At 54.1% G+C, this 25065-nt stretch overlaps 2 protein-coding genes across 2 annotated transcripts; both read left to right on the top strand.

Annotated features, from left to right (window-relative positions):
* The first annotated feature begins 12933 nt into the window (after window positions 1–12933).
* Window positions 12934–13248, top strand: LOC128978496 (feather keratin 1-like). The gene has a single exon (XM_054396440.1). The coding sequence runs from the start codon at window positions 12934–12936 to the stop codon at window positions 13246–13248; it is 315 nt and encodes a 104-aa protein (XP_054252415.1).
* A 2455-nt stretch (window positions 13249–15703) lies between these two features.
* On the top strand, window positions 15704–23485 carry GTSF1 (gametocyte specific factor 1). The gene is made up of 7 exons (XM_054396439.1): window positions 15704–16079; window positions 18487–18584; window positions 19485–19611; window positions 20471–20548; window positions 21127–21187; window positions 22888–22973; window positions 23436–23485. Coding segments are annotated over exons 1-7 (828 nt in total). The 3' UTR covers window positions 23438–23485.
* The last annotated feature ends 1580 nt before the right edge of the window (window positions 23486–25065 follow it).

Genomic DNA, 25065 nt, shown 5'->3' with positions numbered 1-25065 from the left:
GTAAGCTGACCACTGCTCCCCCCCAGGCTTCTGCCTTTTATGGGTATAGCCTGGCAGAACACCTTTCCATTGGGCAGCTACAGGTTAGCTTCAGTGTCCCATTGGACCAACCGATCTCTGGCAAGATATATATATACAAGTGCCTTGGTAGCCAGCCTTGCCTTGCCTTGCCTTGCTTCAAACCTTGCTTCAAGCCTACTTGGACCCATCTTGTAGAAGCTGCCTCAAGTGCCTGGTCCAGAGCCTGGGATACAGCCATGAGCCATACACATGCAAGCTGGAGAAGCCACAAGCCTAGAAGCCAGATCTGCCCAGCCTGCTTCCCCTTGCCACCAGCATCGTGCCGTGCCTCAGTTTACCCAGGAACCAAGCAAGCGCCCGACACGAAGAGCGTTGTTAGCTGCCCACCGTCTGCTGAAGCTAGATCAGCCTGGGACCACGTGGTGAATTCTCCCTGCCGGCAATCTGCCCTGCCCACGCTGTACGAGAGTACCCCAAAGCTAACACAGCAGTAGCTTACCAGTCACGTGAAAACAAATCCACTTACCCGTCACACGAAAGCAAATCCAGTTACCTGTCATGCAAAACCAAATCCACTCACCTGTCACGCGAAACCAAATCCACTTACCCGTCACATGAAAGCAAATCCACTTACCCATCACATGAAACCAAATCCACTTACCCGTCACATGAAAGCAAATCCACTTACCCATCACATGAAACCAAATCCACTTACCTGTCACATGAAAGCAAATCCACTCACCTGTCACGCGAAACCAAATCCACTCACCCATCATGCGAAACCAAATCCACTCACCCGTCACATGAAAGCACATCCACTCACCCGTCACGTGAAAGCAAATCCAGTTACCTGTCATGCGAAATCAAATCCACTCACCCTTCATGCGAAACCAAATCCACTCACCCATCACATGAAAGCAAATCCACTCACCCGTCACATGAAACCAAATCCACTTACCTGTCACACGAAAGCAAATCCAGTTACCTGTCATGCGAAATCAAATCTACTCACCTGTCACGTGAAACCAAATCCACTTACCCATCACATGAAACCAAATCCACTTACCCGTCACATTGTGATGGTTTGAAACTGTCTTTTTAATTTTTCCTTGCAAAGTTCAGAACAGAGAAAGTGAAAGAATGTAAATAAGTCACTATTGGGTGTAAGAAAGCAAAATAACAATTGTTCTAAACACTTCCATTGGATAGATAGAAATGTTTAAGAACTATTACCCAAAACAAAGTGGGCACTGCACATTCTGCGTTCGGCAGTGGGGGCAGTTGCTGGGCTGTCTGGCTGCTGTTTCTTCTTCTCTTCTGGCTGAAGATAACACGTACTGACCTTGGCAGCTAAGTTAACAATTTTCTGCTTAACTAACTCTGCTTCTCTGTCCAGGGGCGTCTGGGGGGAAAGCTCCTGGGAGAGGGAGGCCCCTTTGGGAGGGTCCCCTTGGGGGGAAGCAAAGGGAGATCGGTTGTGCTTTTTCTGTTGATTGTATATATTTGTAAATGTTGTGAATTTTGTATATTTGTACATATTCATTGCATTTCATTGTAGATTTTAGACTCTGCTTGTAAATACAGCATTCATTTGCTTCCAGACTGGGCTAGCCTGATTATTGTCAGTGGGGGGGGAATTTCAGCTCACACTGACACACTTTATATATTTTTGGCGCTCCAACTCGGGGCTCGATTGCTTGTTTCATTTATTTCTGCTCAGATTAGGAAGCAAAATGAAGCTGTTTTGGATTCTGAGTCATTTTATTTCATCTATTATCGGTGCAATTGTCTACAGATGTGCCATTTCTTGCATGATAGACAAGATTGTGAGATATGTGGCATATAAGTCATTTCTTTGGGTTAAGAACAAGTTACTGAATGTTGGTGAATTCTGTTGTGGTCTTATTGGGCTAAGAAGCTATGGTAACTCAACTATGGATCTGCTAGCAGACACATTTGAGTTTGTTACTCCTCTTACAACTACAGAGGGTCCTTGGAACCAGTGGTACCCTAGATATCTTGTGCTAGCCTTAATCTTAATTTTGTTGCTTCTGGGAATAATCATATGGCTACTGATAGCACTGTGTCAAGAAAGACATAAGGCTACTTGCTCTTCCAACTCTGCTGTGAATGTGAAAACCAAGCCAGTAAATTTGGTGGCCACTGTAAGCAGAAAGCGTAAAGGAGCTGCAGGAGGAGATGCAGATGCTGCAGGAGATGGTGCAGATGGAGATGAGGGTCCTTCTACTCAGGGTCCCTCTGTTAAGAAAGATCCTTCTGGTGAGGAAGAGAGGGTTAGCCTTAAACCTCTGGTAGATCTCTTGAGACCCCACATGGATGATGGAGATGTAGGTCAGGATGCAGACCCTAGTAGATTAGCAACTGCTGGCAGTGCCTCTGAACTCAAGGAAATTCAACAGAGGATTACAACAGGATTATGGGGACAGCGACCTCAGGATGATGATGAGGAGGAGGATGACATACAGTCAGCTAATGCACCCAGACAGGAAATTAGACATGTGAGGAAGGATTACATCAGAGGAGATAATGAGCCAGTGCTGTCTTGGCTAGCCAGGTGTTTTGATAAGGGAGCTCCAGCATTGGTGGTAGGTGACAAGTCGGCCTCTCAGTTGGGGATGCTCTCAAAGGATACAGACATAGACAGGCACCTAGGCAAGTGCATTGGTAAAGTTTCTCTGTGGGCACGCCTCCTACTGGCAGTCTCGCTGAGGTACCCCAGCAGAGATGATTTACCATGGAACCCTAAGCCTTGGACCACAATAGATGAGGGAATCAAGCGTCTGAGAGAGTTTGCTGTGAGAGAAGTAATGTATGGAGATCATAAGACTCTGAATCCTGATGAAATTCCTGTTGGAACAGGCCTTGCCAAAAAGCTCATTAAGCTTGCTCCTCCTAATTATGCTACTATTCTGGCAAGCAGGATTGTGGCAAGAAACTATGGTGGAGTGCCTCCTACTGTTGGCCATTTCACTGACCAAATGAGGCAATTGGAGGATAGTCTTGCACGTACTTCTTTGGTTTCAGCCATTGAAACTTTGTCTGGAGAAATAAAGAATTGCATGAAAGAGCTGAAGGAGGAACTTAAAACCTCCACATCCAACTTGATGAAGGGGGATGATTCTGATTCCTCTTCCTCCAGATGGATACAAGTTTCAGCTGTTAGGAACAGACGTGCTCCAAGAAGGCCATTCCAGAATAGGTCAAACCAAAACAGACAGCAGAGGCAATCACGTGGCAGTATCTGGATAACTCTGCGTGATCAGTTTGGTGAGAACATGAACAGATGGGATGGTCAACCAACTTCTGATCTTCTCAAGAGGTTATGGGAGCTGCAGAGGGGCAGATCCCGAGGTAGCAATACCAGGAGGGTAGCTGTCGCTTCCTCAGTTTCCCAGAACAACTCTGATAGCTCCAACAGTGATCCTAATTCTGGTGCTGGACGTTGTGCCAGCTGTACATGTGGAGGTAATCCCCACCATTAGGGGTGCCCTGCCTTCTGCCAGGGGGAGGTAAGGGATAATGGAGATAACAGAATCTATTGGGATGTGTACATCCAGTGGCCTGGCACTTCAAAATTTCAGAAGTACAGGGCCTTGGTTGACACAGGAGCTCAGTGCACCATAATACCATCAAATTATCAAGGGGGAGAATCTATAACTATTCAGGGAGTCACTGGTGGATCTCAAGAGTTGTTTAAGATAGAGGTTGACATAAGCTTAACTGGGAAGCAGTGGAAGAAACATACTATTGTAACAGGACCTAATGCACCTTGTATTTTGGGAATTGATTTTCTGAGAGAAGGGCGTTTTAAAGACCCTAAGGGTTACAAATGGGCTTTTGGAATAGCAACTGTAGAAATTGATGGAGGAAAATTGAAGTTGTCCATTAGACCTGAGCTTTCAGATGAATCTGCAGTTGTGGGACAACATGAGATAGAGGATGTAAAGCTGCCGGTTGCTTCTCAAACTGTGCATCACAGACAATACAGAACCAACCATGACTCTTTGGTGCCCATTCAAAACTTGATTCGTCAGTTGGAGACTCAGAAGGTCATCAGCAAAACTCATTCACCTTTCAACAGTCCAATCTGGCCTGTGAGAAAGCAGAATGGAGAGTGGCATCTGACAGTTGATTTCTGTGCCTTGAATGAAGTAACTCCACCCATGAGTGCAGCTGTACCAGACATGATGGAACTCCAATATGAGCTGGAATCCAAGCAGGCCAAATGGTATGCTACCATAGACATTGCTAATGCTTTCTTCTCTATTCCCATAGCAGAGGAATGCAGGCCTCAGTTTGCTTTCACCTGGAGAGGCATTCAGAACACATTCAATCGTTTGCCCCAGGGGTGGATTCACAGTTCAACCATCTGCCATGCAGTGATCCATGATGCTTTGGAGAAAGGTGGAGCTCCAGAACACATTCAGTTCATCGATGACATCATCGTCTGGGGTGAGACTGCTGAAGAAGTCTTCGAGAAAGGTAACAAAATCATTGACATTCTCTTGCAAGCTGGTTTCGGTATCAAGCGAGACAAGGTGAAAGGACCTGCCAGAGAAATCCGGTTTCTGGGAGTGCGGTGGCAAGATGGTCGCCGTCACATCCCAATGGATGTGATAAACAGAGGCTCCACCATGGCAAATCCCATCAACAAGAAAGAAACTCTGTGTTTCTTAGGCATAGTGGGATTTTGGAGACTGCACATTCCTGGATACAGTCAGATTGTGAAACCTCTCTATGATGTGACTCGAAAGAGAAACAGTTTCCAATGGGGTCCTGAGCAACAAGCAGCCTTTGACCAGATCAAGTGAGAGGTAGTCCAAGCAATGGGTCTGGGACCTGTCCGAGCTGGTCCAGACATTAAGAACATTCTGTACAGAGCTGCGAGTGACAATGGTCCAACCTGGTGCTTATGGCAAAGAGCTCCAGGGGAGACACGAGGACGTCCTCTTGGTTTCTGGGGTCGTGGCTACAGAGGCTCAGAGGCAAACTACACTCCAACAGAGAAAGAGATTTTAGCTGCTTATGAAGGAGTGAAAGCTGCTTCTGAAGTGATCGGAACTGAGTCACAACTTCTTCTAGCTCCTAGATTGCCAGTTGTGAATTGCATGTTCAAAGGCAAAGGTTCTTCACCACATCATGCAACAGATGCTACCTGGTCTAAGTGGATGGCTCTGATAACACAGAGAGCTCGAATGGGAAATCTCGAAAGGCCTGGTTTGGTGGAGGTGATCACAAACTGGCCAGAAGGCACAAGCTGTGCTAAACCTCCAGAGGAGAGAGTAACTCGTGCTGAGGAAGCTCCTCCTTACAGTGATCTGTCTGATGATGACAAGAGATATGCTTTGTTCACAGACGGTTCCTGTCGTCTTGTTGGGAACAAGCGGAGATGGAAATCTGCAGTGTGGAGTCCAATGCGCAGAGTTGCAGAAGCAAGAGATGGAGAAGGAGAATCCAGTCAATTTGCAGAGGTAAAAGCTGTCCAGCTAGCTCTTAACATAGCTGAACGTGAGAGATGGCCAAAGCTTTATCTCTACACTGACTCTTGGATTGTAGCCAATGACTTGTGGGGTTGGCTGAAAGACTGGAAGAAGAATGGCTGGCAGAGGAAAGGAAAGCCAATCTGGGCTGCAGATTTGTGGCAAGACATTGCTGCTCGCATTGAGAGAATCCCAGTGAAAGTGAGACACATCGATGCTCACATTCCTAAGAGCAAAGCTACTGAGGAACAACAACACAACCATCAGGCAGATGTAGCTGCAAGAGTTTCCCAGGTGGACACAAACTCTGATCCTGATCCTGATCTTGACTGGAAACACCGAGGTGAGCTGTTCTTAGCTCAGTGGGCCCATGACTCGTCAGGACATCAAGGCAGAGATGCAACCTACTGATGGGCTTGTGACAGATCCATTGACATTTCCATGGATGCTATCACACAAGTCATCCATGACTGTGACATTTGTGCTGCTATTAAGCAGGCAAAGCGGATCAAGCCCTTGTGGTACGGTGACCGATGGTCCAAGTACAAGTATGGTGAAGCCTGGCAGATTGACTACATCACTCTACCTCGTTCTCCATCTGGTAAGCAATATGTGCTGACTATGGTAGAGGCAAGCACTGGATGGCTGGAAACTTATCCAGTTCCTCATGCAACTGCACGTAACACCATTCTTGGTCTGGAGAGACAAATCCTGTGGAGACACGGAACTCCAGAGAGGATTGAGTCGGACAATGGAACTCATTTCAAGAACAATCTTGTAAAAAACTGGGCCAAAGAGCACGGCATCGAGTGGATATTCCACATTCCCTACTATGCACCAGCTGCAGGGAAGATCGAATGCTACAACGGTTTGCTGAAAACCACTCTCAAAGCCATGGGGGGTGGATCTTTGAAGAACTGGGAGAAACATTTAGCACAAGCAACCTGGTTGGTGAATAGTAGAGGTTCAATGAATCGAGCTGGACGTGCCCAATCAGATTTGTTGCGAAAGGAAGAAGGTGATAGAGTTCCTGTTATCAGAGAAAAGAATCTGTTAGGCAAAACTGTTTGGGTATTTTCTCCTTCAGGAGAGGCCAAACCTGTCCGAGGGGTGGTTTCTGCTGAAGGTCCTGGTCACACCTATTGGGTGATGCAAGAAAATGGTGAAATTCAGTGCATTCCACAAAGAAATCTAACTTTGGCTGAGAGAGGTTAAATTCAGAGTGTTGCGCAGACACAGCATCGCGCCCAAGAGGAGAGTTCATGAGATCTACGGTGCACAAACCCTGAGAGCCCTGAGTCACCTGAGAGTCCCTGTTCCTTCCTTCGCTCCATCTGCGAGGAAACAAGCTGTTTGCTGTTTTTCCTGTGATTTGACTCTTTTGAATCATCTACATCCGAGATAGCTGGAATGGACTATGGTCTTTATTCACCTATTGTTGTAGATATTATTTTAGATTAGATAAATGGTAGTAGCAGCCAATGGAATTGTTTAGAAGGGGTGGACTGTGATGGTTTGAAACTGCCTTTTTAATTTTTCCTTGCAAAGTTCAGAACAGAGAAAGTGAAAGAATGTAAATAAGTCACTATTGGGTGTAAGAAAGCAAAATAACAATTGTTCCAAACACTTCCATTGGATAGATAGAAATGTTTTAGAACTATTACCCAAAACAAAGTAGGCATTCTGCACATTCTGCGTTCGGCAGTGGGGGCAGTTGCTGGGCTGTCTGGCTGCTGTTTCTTCTTCTCTTCTGGCTGAAGATAACACACTGACCTTGGCAGCTAAGTTAACAACTTTCTGCTTAACTAACTCTGCTTCTCTGTCCAGGGGGGGCTGGGGGGAAGCTCCTGGGAAAGGGAGGCCCGTTTGGGAGGGTCCTCTTGGGGGGAAGCAAAGGGAGCTTGGTTGTGCTTTTCTGTTGATTGTATATATTTGTAAATGTTGTGAATTTTGTATATTTGTACATATTCATTGCATTTCATCATAGATTTTAGACTCTGCTTGTAAATACAGCCTTCATTTGCTTCCAGACTGGGCTAGCCTGGTTACTTGTTGGTGGGGGGGGAATTTCAGCTCACACCGACACAGCACCATTCACCACCTCTCTCTGGGCACCATTCACCACCACTCTCTGGGCACCATTCACCACCTCTGTCTGGGCACCATTCACCACCACTCTCTGGGCACCATTCACCACCTCTCTCTGGGCACCATTCACCACCCCTCTCTGGGCACCATTCACCATCACTCTCTGGGCACCATTCACCATCACTCTCTGGGCACCATTCACCACCACTCCCTGGGCACTGTTCACCACCTCTCTCTGGGCACCATTCACCACCCCTCTCTGGGCACCATTCACCACCTCTCTCTGGGCACCATTCACCACCACTCTCTAGGCACCATTCAGCACCACTCCCTGGGCACCATTCACCACCTCTCTCTGGCACCATTCACCACCCCTCTCTGGGCACCATTCACCATCACTCTCTGGGCACCATTCACCACCCCTCTCTGGGCACCACTCACCACCACTCTCTGGGCACCATTAACCACCACTCCCTGGCACCACTCACCACCCCTCTCTGGGCACCATTCACCACCACTCTCTGGGCATCGTTCACCACCTCTCTCTGGGCACCATTCACCACCACTCCCTGGCACCACTCACCACCACTCTCTGGGCACCATTCACCACCACTCTCTGGGCACCATTCACCACCACTCTCTGGGCCTGACCCTCCAGCCAGTTCCTAACCCAGCCCAGAGTGCTCCTGTCCAAGCCACAGACTGCCAGCTTGGCCAGGAGTTTGCTGTGGGGGATGGTGTCAAAGGCTTTCCTGAAGTCCAGGCAGACTACATCCACAGCCTGCCCCACATCCACCTGTTGGTCCCCTGGTTAGAAGGAGATCAGGTTGGTCAGACAGGACCTGCCCCTCCTAAATCCATGCTGGCTGGGCCTGACCCCTTGACCATCCTGCAGGTGCTGTGTGATTTCACTCAGATGACCTTTCCCACAGCCTTGCCTGGCACTGAGGTCAGGCTGACAGGTCTGGAATTCCCTGGCTCCTCCTTCCAGCCCTTCCTGTGGATGGACATCACCTTGGCCAGCTTCCAGCCATCAGAGACCAAGATCCAAGTGGCTCAGCAGGTCCCTTGCTGCTTCCTCCTGGATTACAGGGGGACTATACTGCTCCCTGGCTCCATCTGCCAGCTCAGGAGGCCAGTTGTCCAGCAGACAACCTGACCAGCTATTGAAAACTGAGGCAAAGAAGGTGTTAAGTACTTCTGCCTTTTCCTCCTCTTTTGTTATTCTATTCCCTTCCATGTCCACTAAGGAGTGGAGGTTGTCCTTGCCTCTCCTTTTGCCATTCATATATTTATAAAAACATTTTTATTGTCCTTCCCAGCAGTGGCCAGCCTACATTCTAAATTGGCCTCTGCCTCTCTAATCTTTTTCCTACATGACCTAGCAACACCCTTAAACATTTCCTGGGTCACCTCCCTTTTTTTCCCAAGGTGATACCTCCTCTTTTTTCCCTTATTCCTTCAGAAGCCCCTTGCCCATCCAGGCCATAGCCCAGCAGCTCCTCTGTGGGCACATGGGCACAGCCTGTACCTTCAAGAGTTCTTTCTTGAAGCAGGTGCAGCCCTCCTGGACCCCTTGTTTTTAAGGGCTGCTTCCCAAGGTACTTTCTTAGTTCCTTAAATAAGCTGAAATCTGCCCTCTGAAGTCCAGAGTGGAGGTTCTGTTGATGCCTCTCCTAGTATGACTGCATATTGAAAACTCAGGTACCTCATGGTCACTGCACCCCAGGCAGCCTCTGACCACCACAGCTCCCACCAGCCCTTCTCTAGTTCTTAACAGCAGGTTGAGCAAAGCCTCACCCCTGTGGGTGTCACAGCAGCTGTGACAAGAAGCTACCCTCCATACACTGTAAGATCCTTCTGGACTGCCTCCCCCCTGTTGTGGTGAGTTCTCAGCAGATGCCTGGCAGGTTAAAGTTGCCCACAAGGACAAGGGCTGGAGATCATGAGGCAGCCTCCAGCTGCTTATAGAATAATTCATCAACCTCTTCATCCTGGTTGGGTGGTCTGTAACAGACTCCCACCAGGCTGTCAGCCTTGCTGGCCTCCCCTCTAACTCTCACCCACAGGTACTCAACCTGATCACCTTTAATCTCTAGTTCCATTCCATCCAGAGCCTCCCTCATGTGCAGGGCCACCCCTCCACCCCTGCTCCCTGGCCTGTCTCTCCTGAGGAGCCTGCAGCCATCCATTGCAGCACTCCAGCCATGAGTCACTGCACCACGTTTCTGTGATGGCAACTACATTACAGCTTTCCTGCTGCACCAAGGCTTCCAGCTCCCCACACTGTGTGCATTAGAGCACCTCAGCCTGACCCTCACTTACCACCCCCAGTCTCCTGTCTGGACAGCCTGGTTTCATCCCCTCCCCCTTTCCTTTTCCTCTGTCCCAGCTCACTCTGACAGTCCATGGTACTCCGTCCTCAGGCTGCTGGGCTGTGCTTCTGCTTTCAGATTCTCTTTCTTCTCAGACTGTTTGGTTCAAGGAGAAATTTCCCCACGTGTCCTGGCCTCCTCTGCTCTGGTCTCTGTGTGTGCAGCCCAGCCTGGGACATCCAAGTGCCTGCAGCATCTAGAATTGACAGGATTCTCACTTCCATATCTCAGGGACGGGATAAAACATCTTTGGAATGGAATCAGCAGGATGATGACCTGCTTCTTGGAGGCTCTCAGCAGCTCCAAGCCAATGGATTCACCTGGGGGTGTGGGTAGTGATGTGTCCAGGGTTGTTCAGGGACCATGGAGGAATGAGGCAAGAGGGGATTCAGTCGTGGGTGATCATTTGTGCAGTGATTAGAGACATGGTAAGGAGCTCACTCAGAACAGCCCAAGGTGAAATGCAGAGAAGTTTCTTGCAGAAGCAGCTCTCACCAGGCAGAGCATTGCCCTCTCTCCTGCCTCTCTCCTTCTTCTCACTGCCAACAGCCTCTGAGGTAAAGGTGACAGCAGCAGCACTTGGGGAGCGTGGCCATGAATCAGAAGGTCCTTCCCTTCTCCCAGTTCCTGGCAGAAGAGGATTTCAGCATTGGACATAAAAGCTCTGTGTGGCTGAAGACCAAATGAGCTGGTAGCTGCCTGGCTCTGCCTTCAGTCTAGACTGTCCCCCTGCCAAACCACAGTGACTCCAGGTCACCTGCCCTTCTGCTTGCTATGACTCAAGGTCTCAGCCTCTCCCAACTCAATCTCAGGTCAATTAGCTGCAGAGGTGTCCATGAGATGTCAGCTGGATGGGGCCAAGCTGTTTTCAGCGGTGCACAGCAATAAGCCAAGGAGCAGCAGGTACAAGCTTGAACACAGAGGATTTCACTTTGACATGAGGAGAAACTTCTCTGGTGTGAGGGTGCTGGAGGCCTGGAGCAGGCTGCACAGAGAGGTTGTGGAGTCTCCTTTTCTGGACACATTCCTTGTGTCCTTGGCTTTGACTTGGACACAAGGGGCTGGGCTCTGACATCTGAGAGCCTTGGAGAAGGATGAGAAGAAAAAGCTCAGGAGACAGCTGCTGTGTCTCAGTACCAGCAGCTAGGGCAGGTCCCCACCAGGTCCATGCCACTGGAACCTGCTGCTCTGTGGTGCACACAGAGAGAGGAGTGAGGAGTGCCCCTGCCAGGAGCAGCACAGCCCCTGCTGAGGAACAGAGGCATGCAGGGAGCAGGCCCAGGTGCTGTGCACACCCACGAGCAGGCACACAGCAAGGTGCAGGAACACCTCAGAGGGGACAAACCCTTCTGATCAGAGATGAATGCTGGGAGCACAGACACAGGTGTGACCTGGCACAGGCTGTCTGCACACATGCTGGGCAGAGAGGTGAGCCCAGAATGCTGAAGGCATTGGCTGGAGCCCCCAGGAGATGGCTCAGAGAAAGGAACTGGCAAAACACACTGGCAGGTCTGTGCCACAGCAACAGCACCACAGAATCACAGAACATCAAAGGTTGGAAGGGACCTCCAGAGCTCATCCAGTCCAACCCCCTGCCAGAGCAGGGGCACCCAGGGCAGGGCACACAGGAACACATCCAGGTGGTGTTGAAATGTGTCCAGATAAAGAGACTCCACAACCTCTCTGGGCATCCTGCTCCAGGCCTCCAGCACCCTCACAACAAAGAAGTTTCTCCTCATGTTGAGGTGAAATCTTCTCTGTTCAAGTTTGTATCCATTGTTCCTTGGCTTATTGCTGTGCACCATTAAAAAGAGCTTGGCCCCCCTGCCCTTGCCTCCCACCCCTCAGCTATTGATAGACATTGATCAGATCCCTCTCAGCCTTCTCCTCTCCATACTAAACACCCCCAGGGCTCTCAGTCTCTCTTCCCAGGGGAGATGCTCAAGTCCCCAAATCATCCTCGAGGCTCTCCCTTGGACTCTCTCCAGCAGGTCTCTGTCTCTCTTGAACTGAGGACCCAAAACTGGACACAATACTCCAGCTGTGCTCTCAGCAGGGCAGAGCAGAGGGGCAGCAGAACCTCCCCAGCCCTCTGGCCACACTTTTCTTGCTGCAGCCCAGGACCCCACTGGCTCTCTTGGCCACAGGGACACATTGCTGTCCCATGGGGAACTTGCTGCCCACCAGCACTCTCCATGGAGCTGCTTTCCAGCAGGGCAGCCCTTAAACTGTCCTGGTGCCTGCTATTATTCCTCCCCACATGCAGGACCCTGCACTTGTCCTTATTGACCTTCATGAGCAGGAGGGGATTCAAAGTGAGCAGTGCAGCTCCCACACTGGAGAGCAGAGCAGCACCCATGGGAGCAAGCTGCAACCCTTGCTTTGATCAGGGTGACAAAGAACCCCACAGCAACATCTCAGGCCATCTTCACCTGCCTCTACTGGATCCCCACACAGCAACCAGGTCAGACCTGCAGCCCAAGATGATGCATTCCTGACCTGACAGCCCTTAGGTCTCTCATCTCAGCACTTGAAAAGAGCCTCAAAGGGAAATGCTCATGGCATAAATCACGGCATGGAAGCATCGAAAGGTGGAAAACCAAAAGTGCCTCTGTCTTGGCTGGGATGCCCTCAATTAGAGACTCTGCTGCAAAATTACCACTAATGAAGCTGTCTGTATCTGCCTGACTACAGGCCTGGGGCAGTGTGAGCAGTATAAAAGCCAGGGCAAAGCCCTGCTCTTCATCCACTTCTCTCACCTCTTTCTCCTTGAGCACAAGGTGAGTCTGAAGCCCTTTTTCCTCCCATCCCTCCTCCTCTGAGCACCATTCAGCTCCCCACCCAGCACCTGTTTTATCTCCCTTGTAGTGGGGGGATCAGGATGTCACTCACCCATTCTGCTCTGCTTCCCCCTTGCTCTCTCTGCAGGTTCAGCTCCAGCCCAAGCCATGTCCTGCTACACCCCCTGCCTGCCCTGCCAGCCCTGTGGCCCAACCCCACTGGCCAACAGCTGCAATGAGCCCTGCTGTGTGAGGTGCCAGGACTCCACCGTTGCCATCCAGCCCTCCCCTGTGATAGTGACCCTGCCTGGCCCCATCCTCAGCTCCTTCCCACAGAACACCGCCGTGGGCTCCTCCACCTCCGCTGCCGTTGGCAGCATCCTCAGCTCTCAGGGGGTGCCCATCAGCTCTGGGGGCTTTGGCCTCTCTGGCCTCTCTGGCTTGGGCCTTGGCTCCTGCGGCAGGAGCTGCCTCCCCTGCTAGAGCTGCTGCCCATGGCCCTGGGCAAGGCCCCCAGGGCCCCACCAGCTGCTTCTGCCCTGGGCACAGCATCCACTTGCTGCTTTCCAAGGGGCTGAGCAACCCCAGCATCCCTTGCAACAGGACAGGAACAGCCTGGGCTCTGGCACAGCACTGCCCATGCCTGCCATTGCCCTCTGACACTCTCTCCTGGCCCTCCTGTGGCCTCCTTCTCTTCTGCTGTCCTGGCCTGGCAGCACCACAGAGGCAGCCTAGGGAGGTCCTGCTGGCCTTGCTCCCTCTGTGGGCCAGGCACATGGACACCTGCTGGGAGCTCCACCACAGCCATGAGCTGCAGACTCCTTTCTGACACTGCTGCTCCCTGCACCTTGGCCTCCACTCAGAGCAGCTTCATTTCCCTTTTTTGATTCATTAAAGTTTTCCTGCATCCCAGTCCATGCCTCTGTGCCATCCTTTTCCCTGCAGATGTTCTGCCAAGATGCTTAGTGAGAAAGCTGCTGTGTGGGGCTGGCTCTGCAGTGGGGGGTGGCTGTGCAATGCCTGTTGACTCTCCCTGCAGGGTCCTGCCCTCTGTGCTCACTGCAGACACACAGGCAGGACAAAGGCCATTTCCCTGGGGATGTTAGGGGCACATGGGACACAGGGAGAGCCTTCACCACTCCGAAAGGAGGAGAGGGTGGGAACACAGTGCAGTGGGCTCCCATCTAGCACCGGCAACTGCAGATGAGAAAGGCTTCCATGACTTCTCCTGAGCCCCTGGGTCAGGCCCAGCTCTGTTGAACCCTTGCCCAGCTGTGCTGTGGCAGGGTGAGGTGTCCACTCCCAGCCCAGCTGAGGAGTTTAGGCCATAGACAGCTCTGGGAGGGCAGAGCTGCCCCTCAGGGCCTTGAGGCGGGGAGGAAAGGGAATTGCTTTGCCCTAGCTGCTGCTGTGCTGTAGTGGGAAGGTTCAGGTAGAAAATGTTCCCTGAGAATAGAAGCCAGAATGGGGTGAAGAGGCTTCCAGTGCCTGTCATCCTCCTACTGCGTCATGGGTTTGCTGAGGAGCTTCTGGAAAGACACTGAAGGTAATGAGAGAGGCAGGTGGTCATGGCCAGTCACTAAGAGACATCAAGAAGCTCTCCAAAGCTGTGCTGTCACCAGCAGGAAAGACTGCAGGGAGAGCTGCAGCTGAGGAAGAGTTGCTGCCAACCTGCTTCTGGACATTCCTGAGCATGATGGTGCTGGAGCCCTGCAGCACCCTGGCAGCTGGGTTGGTAGCAGACCCACTGTCAGCTTTCTCTACAGACATTTCCCAGCCTCTGCTAAGCTAAATGGAAGTCAGGAAAACGTTCTGCTGGAGAACTCCACCAACTTCAGCAGGCACCCCAGAGAGACCTTCCCACCGGGGCCAGCTGCTGGGCAGTCCAAGGAGGACAAAGACACAGCTCAGTGTCCTTGACAAAGAGGATCAAGTTCACCATGTCCCTTGGACTCACAACACTGACTCCTGAATTTGGGAGTCTCCTCACTGCCCCTGTGGTTGGAAAACAGCACAGTGTTGGGTGGAGAACACAGTGATGGAGCACAGCACACAATACTGGGTGGAGAGCAGCACACCGTGTGGGTTGGAGCACAGCACACGGTGATGGAGAACAGCACACAGTACTCAGAACTTCAAGGCCTGTCAGGATGGATTGTCAGCAAGCAAGGACCTGCTCTCCCTTCTGCTTGCCTTTCTCAAGAAAAAAGAAGAGCTGAAGATCAAAACACAAAAGGAGAAGGGAAGGTTCAGTGCTGCTCAGGGGAGGTCTGCAGAAGCCAGGTGTGCTGTCACCAAGTGACCTGTGACAGTGAGAGAGCTTCCTGTGAGCTCTCCCAGGTACCTTAGGAAGGGACCACAGCCCACAGCCCATCCTTGTGTCAGCCATCACAGAATCCCAGCACGGTGGGGGCTGGAGGGACATCTGGAGGTCATCCAGTCCAAACCCCCTGCTAAAACAAAGGCACCCACAGCAGGTTGCCCAGAATTGCAATGTCCCAGCCTGTCCCCACAGCAGAAGTGCTCCAGCCTCTGATCATCTTCGTGGCCACCTCTGGTGAGGTCTCCCCAGAGCAGAGCAGAGGGGCAGGATCCTCTCTCTCCAGCTCTGGCCACACTGCTTTGGATGCAGCCCAGGCTGCCCTTAGCCTCCTGTGCTGCCAGTGCCCATTGCTGGCTCCTGTCCAGCTTCTCCCACCCAGCACCCCCAAGTCCTTCTCTACAGGGCTGCTCTCAGTCTCATCACCCCCAGCCTGCATTGATACTGAGGTCTGACCCAGGTGCAGGACCCTGCACTTGGCCTTGTTGAAACTCACGAGGTTCTCCTGTGCCCACTTCTCTTCCCTGTCCGATCCCTCTGGATGGATCCAACCCCTCAGGCTCCTCAACCACACCCCGCAGGCTGCTGCCATCGGCACTGCTGCAGAGGGTGCCCTCGATGTCGCTGCCTGTGGCACTAATGATGACTGAGCACAGATGTGGCGCTGAGGGACAGGCGCAGCGGTGTCCTGGCACCGCTGGGTTGCAGGTCGGACTCCATGAGGGTCCCCTGCAGCCCAAAGGCCTCAGCGACTCCCTGAGAGCCTCCGCCCCGCCCCCGCCGCGGCCGCACCAGATGGCGCCGGGCACAGCCCCGCGCGCAGGGTTGCCTCGGCAACGGCGCGCGGCGAGAGGCGCGGCCCCGGGCCCGGCCCCGCCCAGCCCAGTCCGGCCCTGCTCTGCCCTGCCCTGCTCAGCGCAGCTCAGCTCGCCCCGGCCAGGCCTAGGCCAGCCTCGCACGGCCCTGCCCGTCATGGAGCTGGAGGAAGACTTCGGTGAGGCGCGGAGAGGCTCTCCAGGGAAGGGGGAAGCGGCCGCCCAGCTCCGCTGAGTGCCGGCCCCGTCCGGGTCTGTCTGCCGGCTCTCTGTGAGCCCAGGGCTTGCTGAAGCTTGAACGGGGCCGATGCTACCCACACCAGGCCTGCTGCTGTGGGTGAGGTCTGGCCTGTGGGGTGAACCCTCGGTGACAGCCGCGGCTGGGGGTGGTGAGACTGAGAGCAGCCCTGCAGAGCAGGACTTGGGGTGCTGGGGGGGAGAAGCTGGACAGGAGCCAGCAATGGGCACTGGCAGCACAGGAGGCCAAGGGCAGCCTGGGCTGCATCCAAAGCAGTGTGGCCAGAGCTGGAGAGAGAGGATCCTGTCCCTCTGCTCTGCTCTGGGGAGACCTCACCTGCAGGGCTGGGGCCAGCTCTGGAGCCATCAGTGCAGGAAGGACCTGGAGCTGCAGGAGAGGGTCCAGAGGAGGCCACAAAGATGATCAGAGGGCTGGAGAAGCTCTGCTATGGGGACAGGCTGAGGGAGTTGGGGGTGTGCAGCCTGGAGAAGAGAAGGCTTCAGGGAGACCTTAGAGCTGCATTTCAGTACCTGCAGAGGACCTGCAGGCAGGCTGGGGAGGGACTGTGCAGAAGGACCTGTGGGGATAGGATGAGAGGCAGTGGTTTGAAACTGGAGCAGGGCAGGTTTGGGTTGGCCATCAGGAGGAAGTTCTGCACAGTGAGGCTGGGGAGACACTGGAACAGGCTGCCAGGGAGGTGGTGGAGGCTCCATCCCTGCAGACATTCAAGATCAGACTTGGTGTGGCCCTGGGCAGCTTGCTCTAGCTGGAGGTGTCCCTGCTGAGTGCAGGGGGCTGCACAAGGTGACCTTGGAGGGTCCTTCTCAACCCAGTGCATTTTGTGATCCCAGGTAACTGAATGACTTCATGTGGTTGAAGTGTTGCTCTCAGCTGACTCCAGATGCAGGCTCACAGGGCTGCTGTGGGCAGGGGCTCAGGACAGGGCTCCCCTGTGCACATGGTGCTGCTTTGGAGGCCTTGCTCATTGCAGCCTTGGGCTAAGTGCCTGCTGAGCAGCCCCTGGCATTTTGATTTCTGGTTTACAGTACCACAGCTGTGGGGAAAGTTTTCCTCTTCCTCTGGGACAGTTTCTGTCTCCTTCCTTTTTTCTGGGAATGCACTTGGGCTGCTCTTGAGTTGAGCCAGTTCACAGAGAGAACCCAGCCCTGATTGCTCTTTCAGGGTCAGGTGACCAGTGCAAAGCTTCTCAGTCCTCCTGCAGGAGCAAGTCTTTAGTTTTCAGCTGCTGTAGTGACCCAGACTGGCTGATGGAGCTGAGGTGGAAGGAAGGATTAGCTCCATCCATCCTTTCTTCCCAGTGGCTCACAGTACTCATTGTAAGTTGGGGAGCAACACCTTAGCTAGCTGTGGGCTGCTGCAGCTCCTGACCTGGCTGCTGAGCCAGCAGAGCACCAATGCACCTATAAGGGAAGGGGCAGCAGTGGCAGGGGAGAGGCTGAGCAGCAGCAGCCCAGGCTTGGATCTGTTTAAGCTACTGTGGAATCAAAACCCAAATGTGTGAAATGGCTGAGCAAAAAGAGAGGATGAAAGAAGCCAGGTCTGGTTCCATGGGGTGCACCCCACAAACAGTTCCCCAGGCAGCAGGGGGGTCCTGGCTGTGTCTCCTGGCTGCTGCTCTTCTTCCCTAAGAACATGGGAATGTGGCTGGTAGAGAATCATGGAATGGTTTGGGTGGAAAGGGGCCTTTAAAGGTCATCTAACCCAGTGCCTGCAGACAGCAGGGGCCTTCTGTTTAGAGACAAATAGCCAAGGTACATCAGGTATGCTTGCACTGAGGCTGCCTCATTGATGGCTGCCTGGATTCTCAGGGGTTGCAGCCAGGTTGGTAACTCCTCAGCTCCTAAATATTGCCATGGCTTATGAGATGTTCCTCCAGAGCTCACAGACACCATGCTGGACATGCTGCTTCCTCAGTAATCAGGCTAAATTACCTGGCATCTGCCTCCAGCCAAAGCAGCTGTGGGTGGAAGGAGCTTTGGTTCAGGCTGAGGATGCAGCTGAGGGCAGTGGGGGTGTCAGCATCCCCCTGACTCTCCTCTGAGATAGCTGGAGAAGTGCTGCCTTGGTCACTGTGGTGACCTCCCTCGTGGCAGCTCCAGGAGCTGCCCTGCTGGGTGCCTCCGCCTGCTCCCTGCCTTGACTCACAGCCCAGTGCCTCAAACGTCACAAGGGCTGTTTGGCTGTGCAGAACCTGCCCTGATGAATGCCTGCAAACAAAGGGCAGCTGGCTCAGCTCCCTGAGGGCACAGCCCTGACTGGGGGGTGGTTTTCTCCCAGCTGCCATGCTGGTGGTGCTAACCAGGGCTGTCTCCTCTCTGTCCTGCCAGATGTTCAGGATCCAGAGCGGTTAGTGCAGTGTCCTTACAACAAGCAACATCAGATCAGAGCCCGTCGCTTCCCCTACCACCTGGTGAAGTGCAGGAAGGTAAGGTGCAAAGGAGGCATCCTGAGATGTGTGACCTCATCCTTGGGGTAAGGTTCTGACAGTCCATCCCAGAGCCACAGAGCTGCTGCAGGCAGTGGAACATCTCCTGGGAGGCTAGGCTGAGGGAGCTGGGGCTGGGAGCCTGAGGGCTGCCCTCATGGCTGGGGATAAAGATGTGCAGGGCTGGAGCCAGGCTCTGCTCAGGGATGTCTCAGAATTCTCAGAATTACAGAAGGGTTTGGGTTGGAAGGGACCCTCAAAGGTCATCTTATCTGCTCTACTACAGTCAGCAGGGACATCCCCAGCTAGAGCAGGCTGCTCATGAAGCCTGACCTTGAATGTCTCCAGGGATGGGACCTCCACCACCTCCCTATGCAACCTGTTCCAGCGTTCCACCACCCTGGTAGCCAACTCCTGAGCCAGAGCATTGGTGCAGAACTTGTTCCTCTCATCCAATCTCAATCTGCTCTGCTCTACTTTGAAGCCATTGCCCCTCCTCCTGTCCCTGAAGGCCTTTGGGATCAGTCCCTCTGCAGCCTTCTTGTAGCCCCTTCAGGTCCTGGAAGGCTGCTCTAAGGTCTCCCTGGAGCCTTCTCCAGGCTGAACAGCTCCAACACTCCCAGCCTGTCCCCATAGCAGAGGTTCTCCAGCCTCTGATCATCTTTGTGGACTCCTCTGGACCCTCTCCATCAGGTCCAAGTTCTTCCTGTGTTGAGGGCTCCAGAGCTGAACTGCAGGTGGGGTTTCCCCAGAGCAGAGGGGCAGGATGCTCTCTCTCCACCTGCTGCCCACCTTGTTCACTCTCCTGAAGCAGCATCACAACCCTCCCTGGGTGTTTGTGTGTTAGGAAGGCAGGGGGAGGTGTGGAGCTGTGGCCATGGTTTGTTTTGCTCTGTGCAGAGCCACCCCGAGGTAGCCAAGCAGTTGGCCACCTGCCCCTTCAGCGCTCGCCACCTGGTGCCACAGCCACACCTGGGTGACCACATCCTGAAGTGCACTGACAAAGGCTTTGTGGAGCAAGACATAGGTAAGAGCCCCCTGGGCACCTCGGGCACCTTTCTGCCAGGGGAGCTCCCAGAGCAAGGCAGCCAGCAGTCCTGGGAAGGCTCCAGCCTCCTGAGCTTGGATTTCTGGGGTGGGCTCAGGAGGGTGTTGCAGGTGCTCCTGAGGGGCCCTGCAGATTTTGTTAGCAGCCTTTTTATCTGTGCCATGGAAAGGTTGTGCCCTGGCCTGTGCAGGCTGAATTAGCTGCAGCAGCAGCTGGGCTGCTTTCCTGAGCAGGGGCACAGGCTCCTGTCCTGGTGGAGCTTCTCCCCTCTGAGAGGCCTGAGCAGTGCTGCTGTGTGCAAGCTGAGCTCTGCCAAGCAGCTGCCTGGGCTCTGGAACCCCTCAGCTCTTCTGCTCCAGGGCAACCTGAACAGGTCCCCCCCACCAAGAGCTCCTCTTCCAGGCTGCTCTGCTGCTGCACTCACTTCACCAGCAGTGCAATTAAGATTTCAGACTCCTGACCAGAGGCAGGGTGGGAGGGGACTGTCCAACACCCCAAAAGCACTTCAGAAGGCATCCTGTGCTGTGCAGAGTCTTCTCCATCCCCTGCAGTGGCTCCAGAGGTGCCTGTGCTCCAGAACTGCCCTCAGGCCAGCAGAGATCCCTGCAGTCTCTGAGCACTGCTGCTGCAGGGGCCCAGGGCAGAATCTTGCCCTGCTTGGGGGAAAAGATGAATTCCAGGCTGTTGGATTGCAGAGCAGTGCCTGGCTCCTGCCTGCACCTGGCCCCTGTCTGGGCTTTGCTTTACAGCCAGGAGATGTTTCACAGCTTGATGCAAAGCTCTCCATGCCTCTGAAGCAGGGCTGCAGCTCCTGCCTGAGCTTTCTTTCTCCCTGCAGTGACTCAGTCCTGTGGCTCCCAGCAGATGGCTGTCAGCACCTGGCAGGCTCCTCCGTGTGACGAGGACTGGGAAGCAGGTGAGGACCTTCCCAGCTGCCAGGCTGCTGCCTTCTGCCTGAGCCTGTCCTCCAGCTCTCCTTGGGGCAGTGTGAGCCCAGAGGGGCTCTTCACTGGGCTTGCACTGGTGGGACACCTTGCTCATGCTCACTCCTAAACCCCCCGCACCCAGCAGGCTTCTGTGGCACAGAGCTCTGCCCACCCTGCTGGGAGCAGCATGGAGATTCATCTCCAAGCATCTGCTGCTTCCCACAGAAGGTTTTGCACCTCCTGTGGAGTGATGGCAATGGGAACCTGCTGACTTTAGTCTTCCTCAGTTAGGTGACAGTGCAGCAGACACAGTCATCATCAGATCAAATTCTGCTCCCTCTGCAGCGTGCAGAAATGGGAGCAGGCTGCCCAGGTGGAGTCCCCAGCCCTGGAGGGGTTCAGGAAACGTGGGCTTGGGGCCATGGTTGGATGGCCATGGGGGTGTTGGGTTGAAGGCTGGGCTCTGTGAAGGCTTTTCCACTCCTAACAGTCCCACAAGTATGGCAGAGATGTTCCTGACCTGCCCTTGGTTCTTGGCCATGACCCACAACCTCTCTTTCCTTTGCAGAGCTGCAGGAGCAGTCAGAGTCTCTTTTTATCTGGGGTGAGACCAACTCTGACATCAGCAGGTAGTGATTCCTTCCTGACAGCAGTGTCCTGTGTGCAGGGGGCAGCTGCAGCCTGCTTCCAGCCCAGTCTGGCTGCCTGGGGCTGACTGCTGCTGCACAAACCTTGGCAGGAGGAGGCTGATGAGCGGTGAACCTTCCCAGGGTGCTGATTCTGGGTTGCTTCCTTTCTCCTGTGTCTGGCCCACACAAGAGGAGGCATCCAGTGGGACCAGAGCTGCTGTGCTCTGGTGTGCAGTACAGGCTGCTCCTGCCTGTGCTCAGGTCCTGCTGGATCTCTGGCCAGTGTAGAGAGGACAATCAGAACAGTGGGGTTGGAAGGGACCTCTGGAGATCATCCAGTCCAAACCCCCTGCCAGAGCAGGGGCACCCAGGGCAGGTCACTCACAAACACATCCAGGAGGGGCTTGAAAGTCTCCAGAGACAGAGACTCCACAACCTCTCTGGGCAGCCTGCTCCAGGGCTCTACCACCCTCACAGTGCAGTAGTTCCTCCTCCTGTTCAGATGGAGCTGCCTATGTTCAGGATTATGCTCATTGCCTCTTGTCCTGTCACTGGAGACCACTGAGAAGAGTCTGGCCCCATTCTCCTGACCCCCACCCCTAGATATTTGTAAGTATTGATCAGATCCCCACTCAGCCTCCTCCTCTCCAGGCTAACCATCTCCAGCTCTCAGCCTCTCCCTATGAGAGCTGTTCCAGTCCCCTTAGCACCTCAGTGGCCCTGTGCTGGACTCTCTCCAATAGTTCTTTGTCCTTCTTGAGCTGGAGAGCCCAGAACTGGATACAGTCCTGCATGTGAGGCCTCCCCAGGGCAGAGTAGAGGGGCAGGAGAAGCTCCCTTGCCCTGCTGGCCACACTCCTCTTCATGCACCCTAGGATGCCATAGGTGGAAGGTGCTGAGCCTTTATGCTGACATTGGAAATGTGGCCATGTGCCTCCCTCTGGAGCCTTCCCAAGCAGTTGCTGAGCTCCTGTGGAGCTAAGGGATACTGTGTGGCAGCCCCTGTGCCCTCCTGTCACCGTAGGCTGAGTGCCAGGAGATTATCTCCCCTCCTGCCCCTTGCAAAGGACAGTTTGGGGTTGGTGCAGTGGAGTTGGAAGTGGCTGGAGCTGCCTGGACTGGTTTCACTGATCAGAGGATTGTGGCTGGGCTGTGCACAAGGTGTGAAGGTGCCCCCAGAGCTGCCAGAGAGTCTTTTGGCTGAGCCCATGGAGCAGCAGTCCTGCCCTGGGCAGCTCCCTTCCCACCCACGCTGAGGGCAGTGCTGTCTTGTGGCACTTGTGAGAGCTCTGGGACAATGTTGCTGTGAGCAGCACTCAGAGCTCCTCAGAGCTGCACCACCTCCCCGGGCGGGGCACTGCCCCTGCTGGCCCTGCTCCGGTAAAAGCAAAGAGCAAAGAGAGGAGAGTTGTCATAGAGACATGAATGGGTTGGGCTGGAAGGGACCTCGAAGCTCATCCAGTTCCAACCCCTGCCATGGGCAGAGACACCTCCCACCAGCCCAGGATGCTCAAGGCCTCATCCAGCCTGGCCTTGAACACCCTCCCAGGGCAACCTGTGCCAGTCTCTCCCCACCCTTACGCTAAAGAATTTCTTCCTCATCTCCACTCTCAATCTGCCCTCTCCCAGCCCCAGGCCATTGTCCCTTGGCCTGGCACTCCCAGCCCTTCTCAAAAGTCCCTCCCACTTCTCATTTCCAGGGTCACCTCTGAAGAGAAGAACCAGCTGCCCACCAGAGTTCGTGCCCCCAGGACCTCCCCATTCCCCCAGGTGCCATGGAAAAGCTGTGAGTAGGCTGTGAGTGGCCCTGGCACTGTCACCTCTGCACTGCTGGCAGCTGCTGGCAGCTCTGGCTCCAGCAGCACTGTGTGGCCACCACTGCATGGGCAGGAGGGGTGGGGGTGGGATGCAGCTGCTGAGGGAGGTTGGTGCTGAGGCCATCCTCTGTGTCCTTGCCCTGTGGCCTTCAGGCCATGCTCTTGGCAGCCTCTTCCTTCAGTGGTGCAGCCCAAGCAGCCCTGTGCTGCCCCAGCCCCTCTGGCCCTGTCTCTGCATGACCCCTCCCAGGCTTTCTGCACCTTTCACTCCCCCTGCCCCTAGACTTCAACCAAACCATTTCCTCCCTTTGTGCCCCTCTGCTGGCAGCTGCTGCCAGGCCAGGGCTGGGGGCAGGGGGAGCCTGCCAGATCCCAGCTGGAGCTGGGTGGGAGGGAGCCTCCTGGCCCTGACAGAGACTTCTTCTCCCTAGGAAGTGCCTTAATGCCCTTGGAGCCTTTGTGAGTCACAGCCAACAAGGACTCCTCTGCCAGCTCTGCACAGGGTGCATGATCCAGCAGGTGAAGTTCAAAGCCTGTACCTGAGTGCTGCTCTAGTTCCTGCTCTAGCTCCTGTGGTTTTCTAACACTTCAGAGATGTTGAGAGCTCCACCACAGCTGCTGGTGGTGGGGGCAGCAGGGAGGGAGGAGGCAGCAGGGGATGGAGTCACTGAAGCTTGTCTGGGCCTGTGGGAGGGCTTGGATCCAGCAGCACACTTCTGGACAGGGATGGGAAGTACAAAATGGGATCTAAATGTACAGAGAGCAAAGGAGTCAGGCAAGGTTTGTGTCTAGAGAGCAGCTGGTGCCTTTATGTTTTGGAAAGAGTTTTCCTCACCTCCTGAAGCCCAGCTCTGGCTCCCAGCCATGGACATCACCCACAGCTGGGCTACCAGGTGCAGAATGGGGAGGGTTAAAGTTTGGTTCTGGCCAGGTTCTTGTTGGCAATTTAGAGTAAAAAGGTTCTGAAAGTTTTTGGGCTCCCTTGATGTTTTCAGAGGCCTCTGCAGGGATTTGTTACCCTCTGGGTCTGTTGAGTCATGTCAGGGGGCAGGGCTGGGCTGGCCACCTGCAGAGTGCCGGAGGCTCTCCATGGATTCCTCTGCTTCCCAAGGGGAAGAAGGGAGAGAGACTGATGGGGAGGAAAAGGAACTAACCTGGCTGGGATGGAAATGAGGACAATGCCATGGGACAGAGACACAAAGCAGTGTGGAAGCCAAGCCCTGATGGCATCATTGGCACCACAGCTGCTGGGGGCAGGCACTGGGCAAGTCCCAGCCTGGACCTAGCAGCAGATAGGAACTGGATTCAGGAACGCAGGGATGGGGATGGAAGGCAGAAGGGAGAGAGTGAAGAAGAGGCCTGACCCTGGGGATCCCTCAGCTCTCTCCTGAAGATGCCCTCCATGGGCTGCAATCCCCTGGTGGGCAGTTGAGGGTCACCTGTCCTGGCTGCTCCTCTCCACAGCTGCCACCTCTGCCTTCCTGCTCCCCAAGATGGGGCAGAAGCTGTGGCAGTGCCCTTGGTGTGCCCAGGACCAAGTCCAAGCCAGAGCCTCTCTGCAGCCAGCCTTTGGCAGGAGCTGTCCCCACAGCTTCTCCCTGCCAGCAGCAGCCCCTGGCAGTGCCAACCTGCCATGAAGTGCAGAAGGTGCTTCAGTGAGCAGAGCCTGAGCTGGGCAGGGACAGCAATGAGCAGCAGCAGCTCTGCTCTGGCTCACAGCAGGACAGTTCAGAGCCTGCTGACACTCTGAGCCCTCCCTCAGCCTCTCTTTGATTGTTGCTTTCTCACTTGGCCTGGAAGTGGTGACAGCTGTCAGCTGCTTAGGTGTTTGTGGCTGGGCTGCAGAAGCTGCTTGGCAGGGGCTGTGGGGCAGAGCATTCTCATGGCCTCCTGCAGCTGACCACAGCTGGGGCAGAGCTGGGCAGGGCCTGGCTGCTCTCTGTTGAGTCCCCACCTGGCTGCACCACAGGGGAGGTGACCTTGAGGACACTTGCTCCAGGAGGACCTTCTCCAGGCCTCAGCTCCTCCTCAGGGTGAGACTGGGGAGAGCTGTTCTGCCTT

This window comes from Indicator indicator, chromosome 37 (assembly GCF_027791375.1).
Source record: "Indicator indicator isolate 239-I01 chromosome 37, UM_Iind_1.1, whole genome shotgun sequence".
In the NCBI taxonomy this organism is placed as follows: domain Eukaryota; kingdom Metazoa; phylum Chordata; class Aves; order Piciformes; family Indicatoridae; genus Indicator; species Indicator indicator.
The sequence above is the reverse complement of the archived record's forward strand: the minus strand, read 5'-3'. Positions and strand labels throughout refer to the sequence as shown.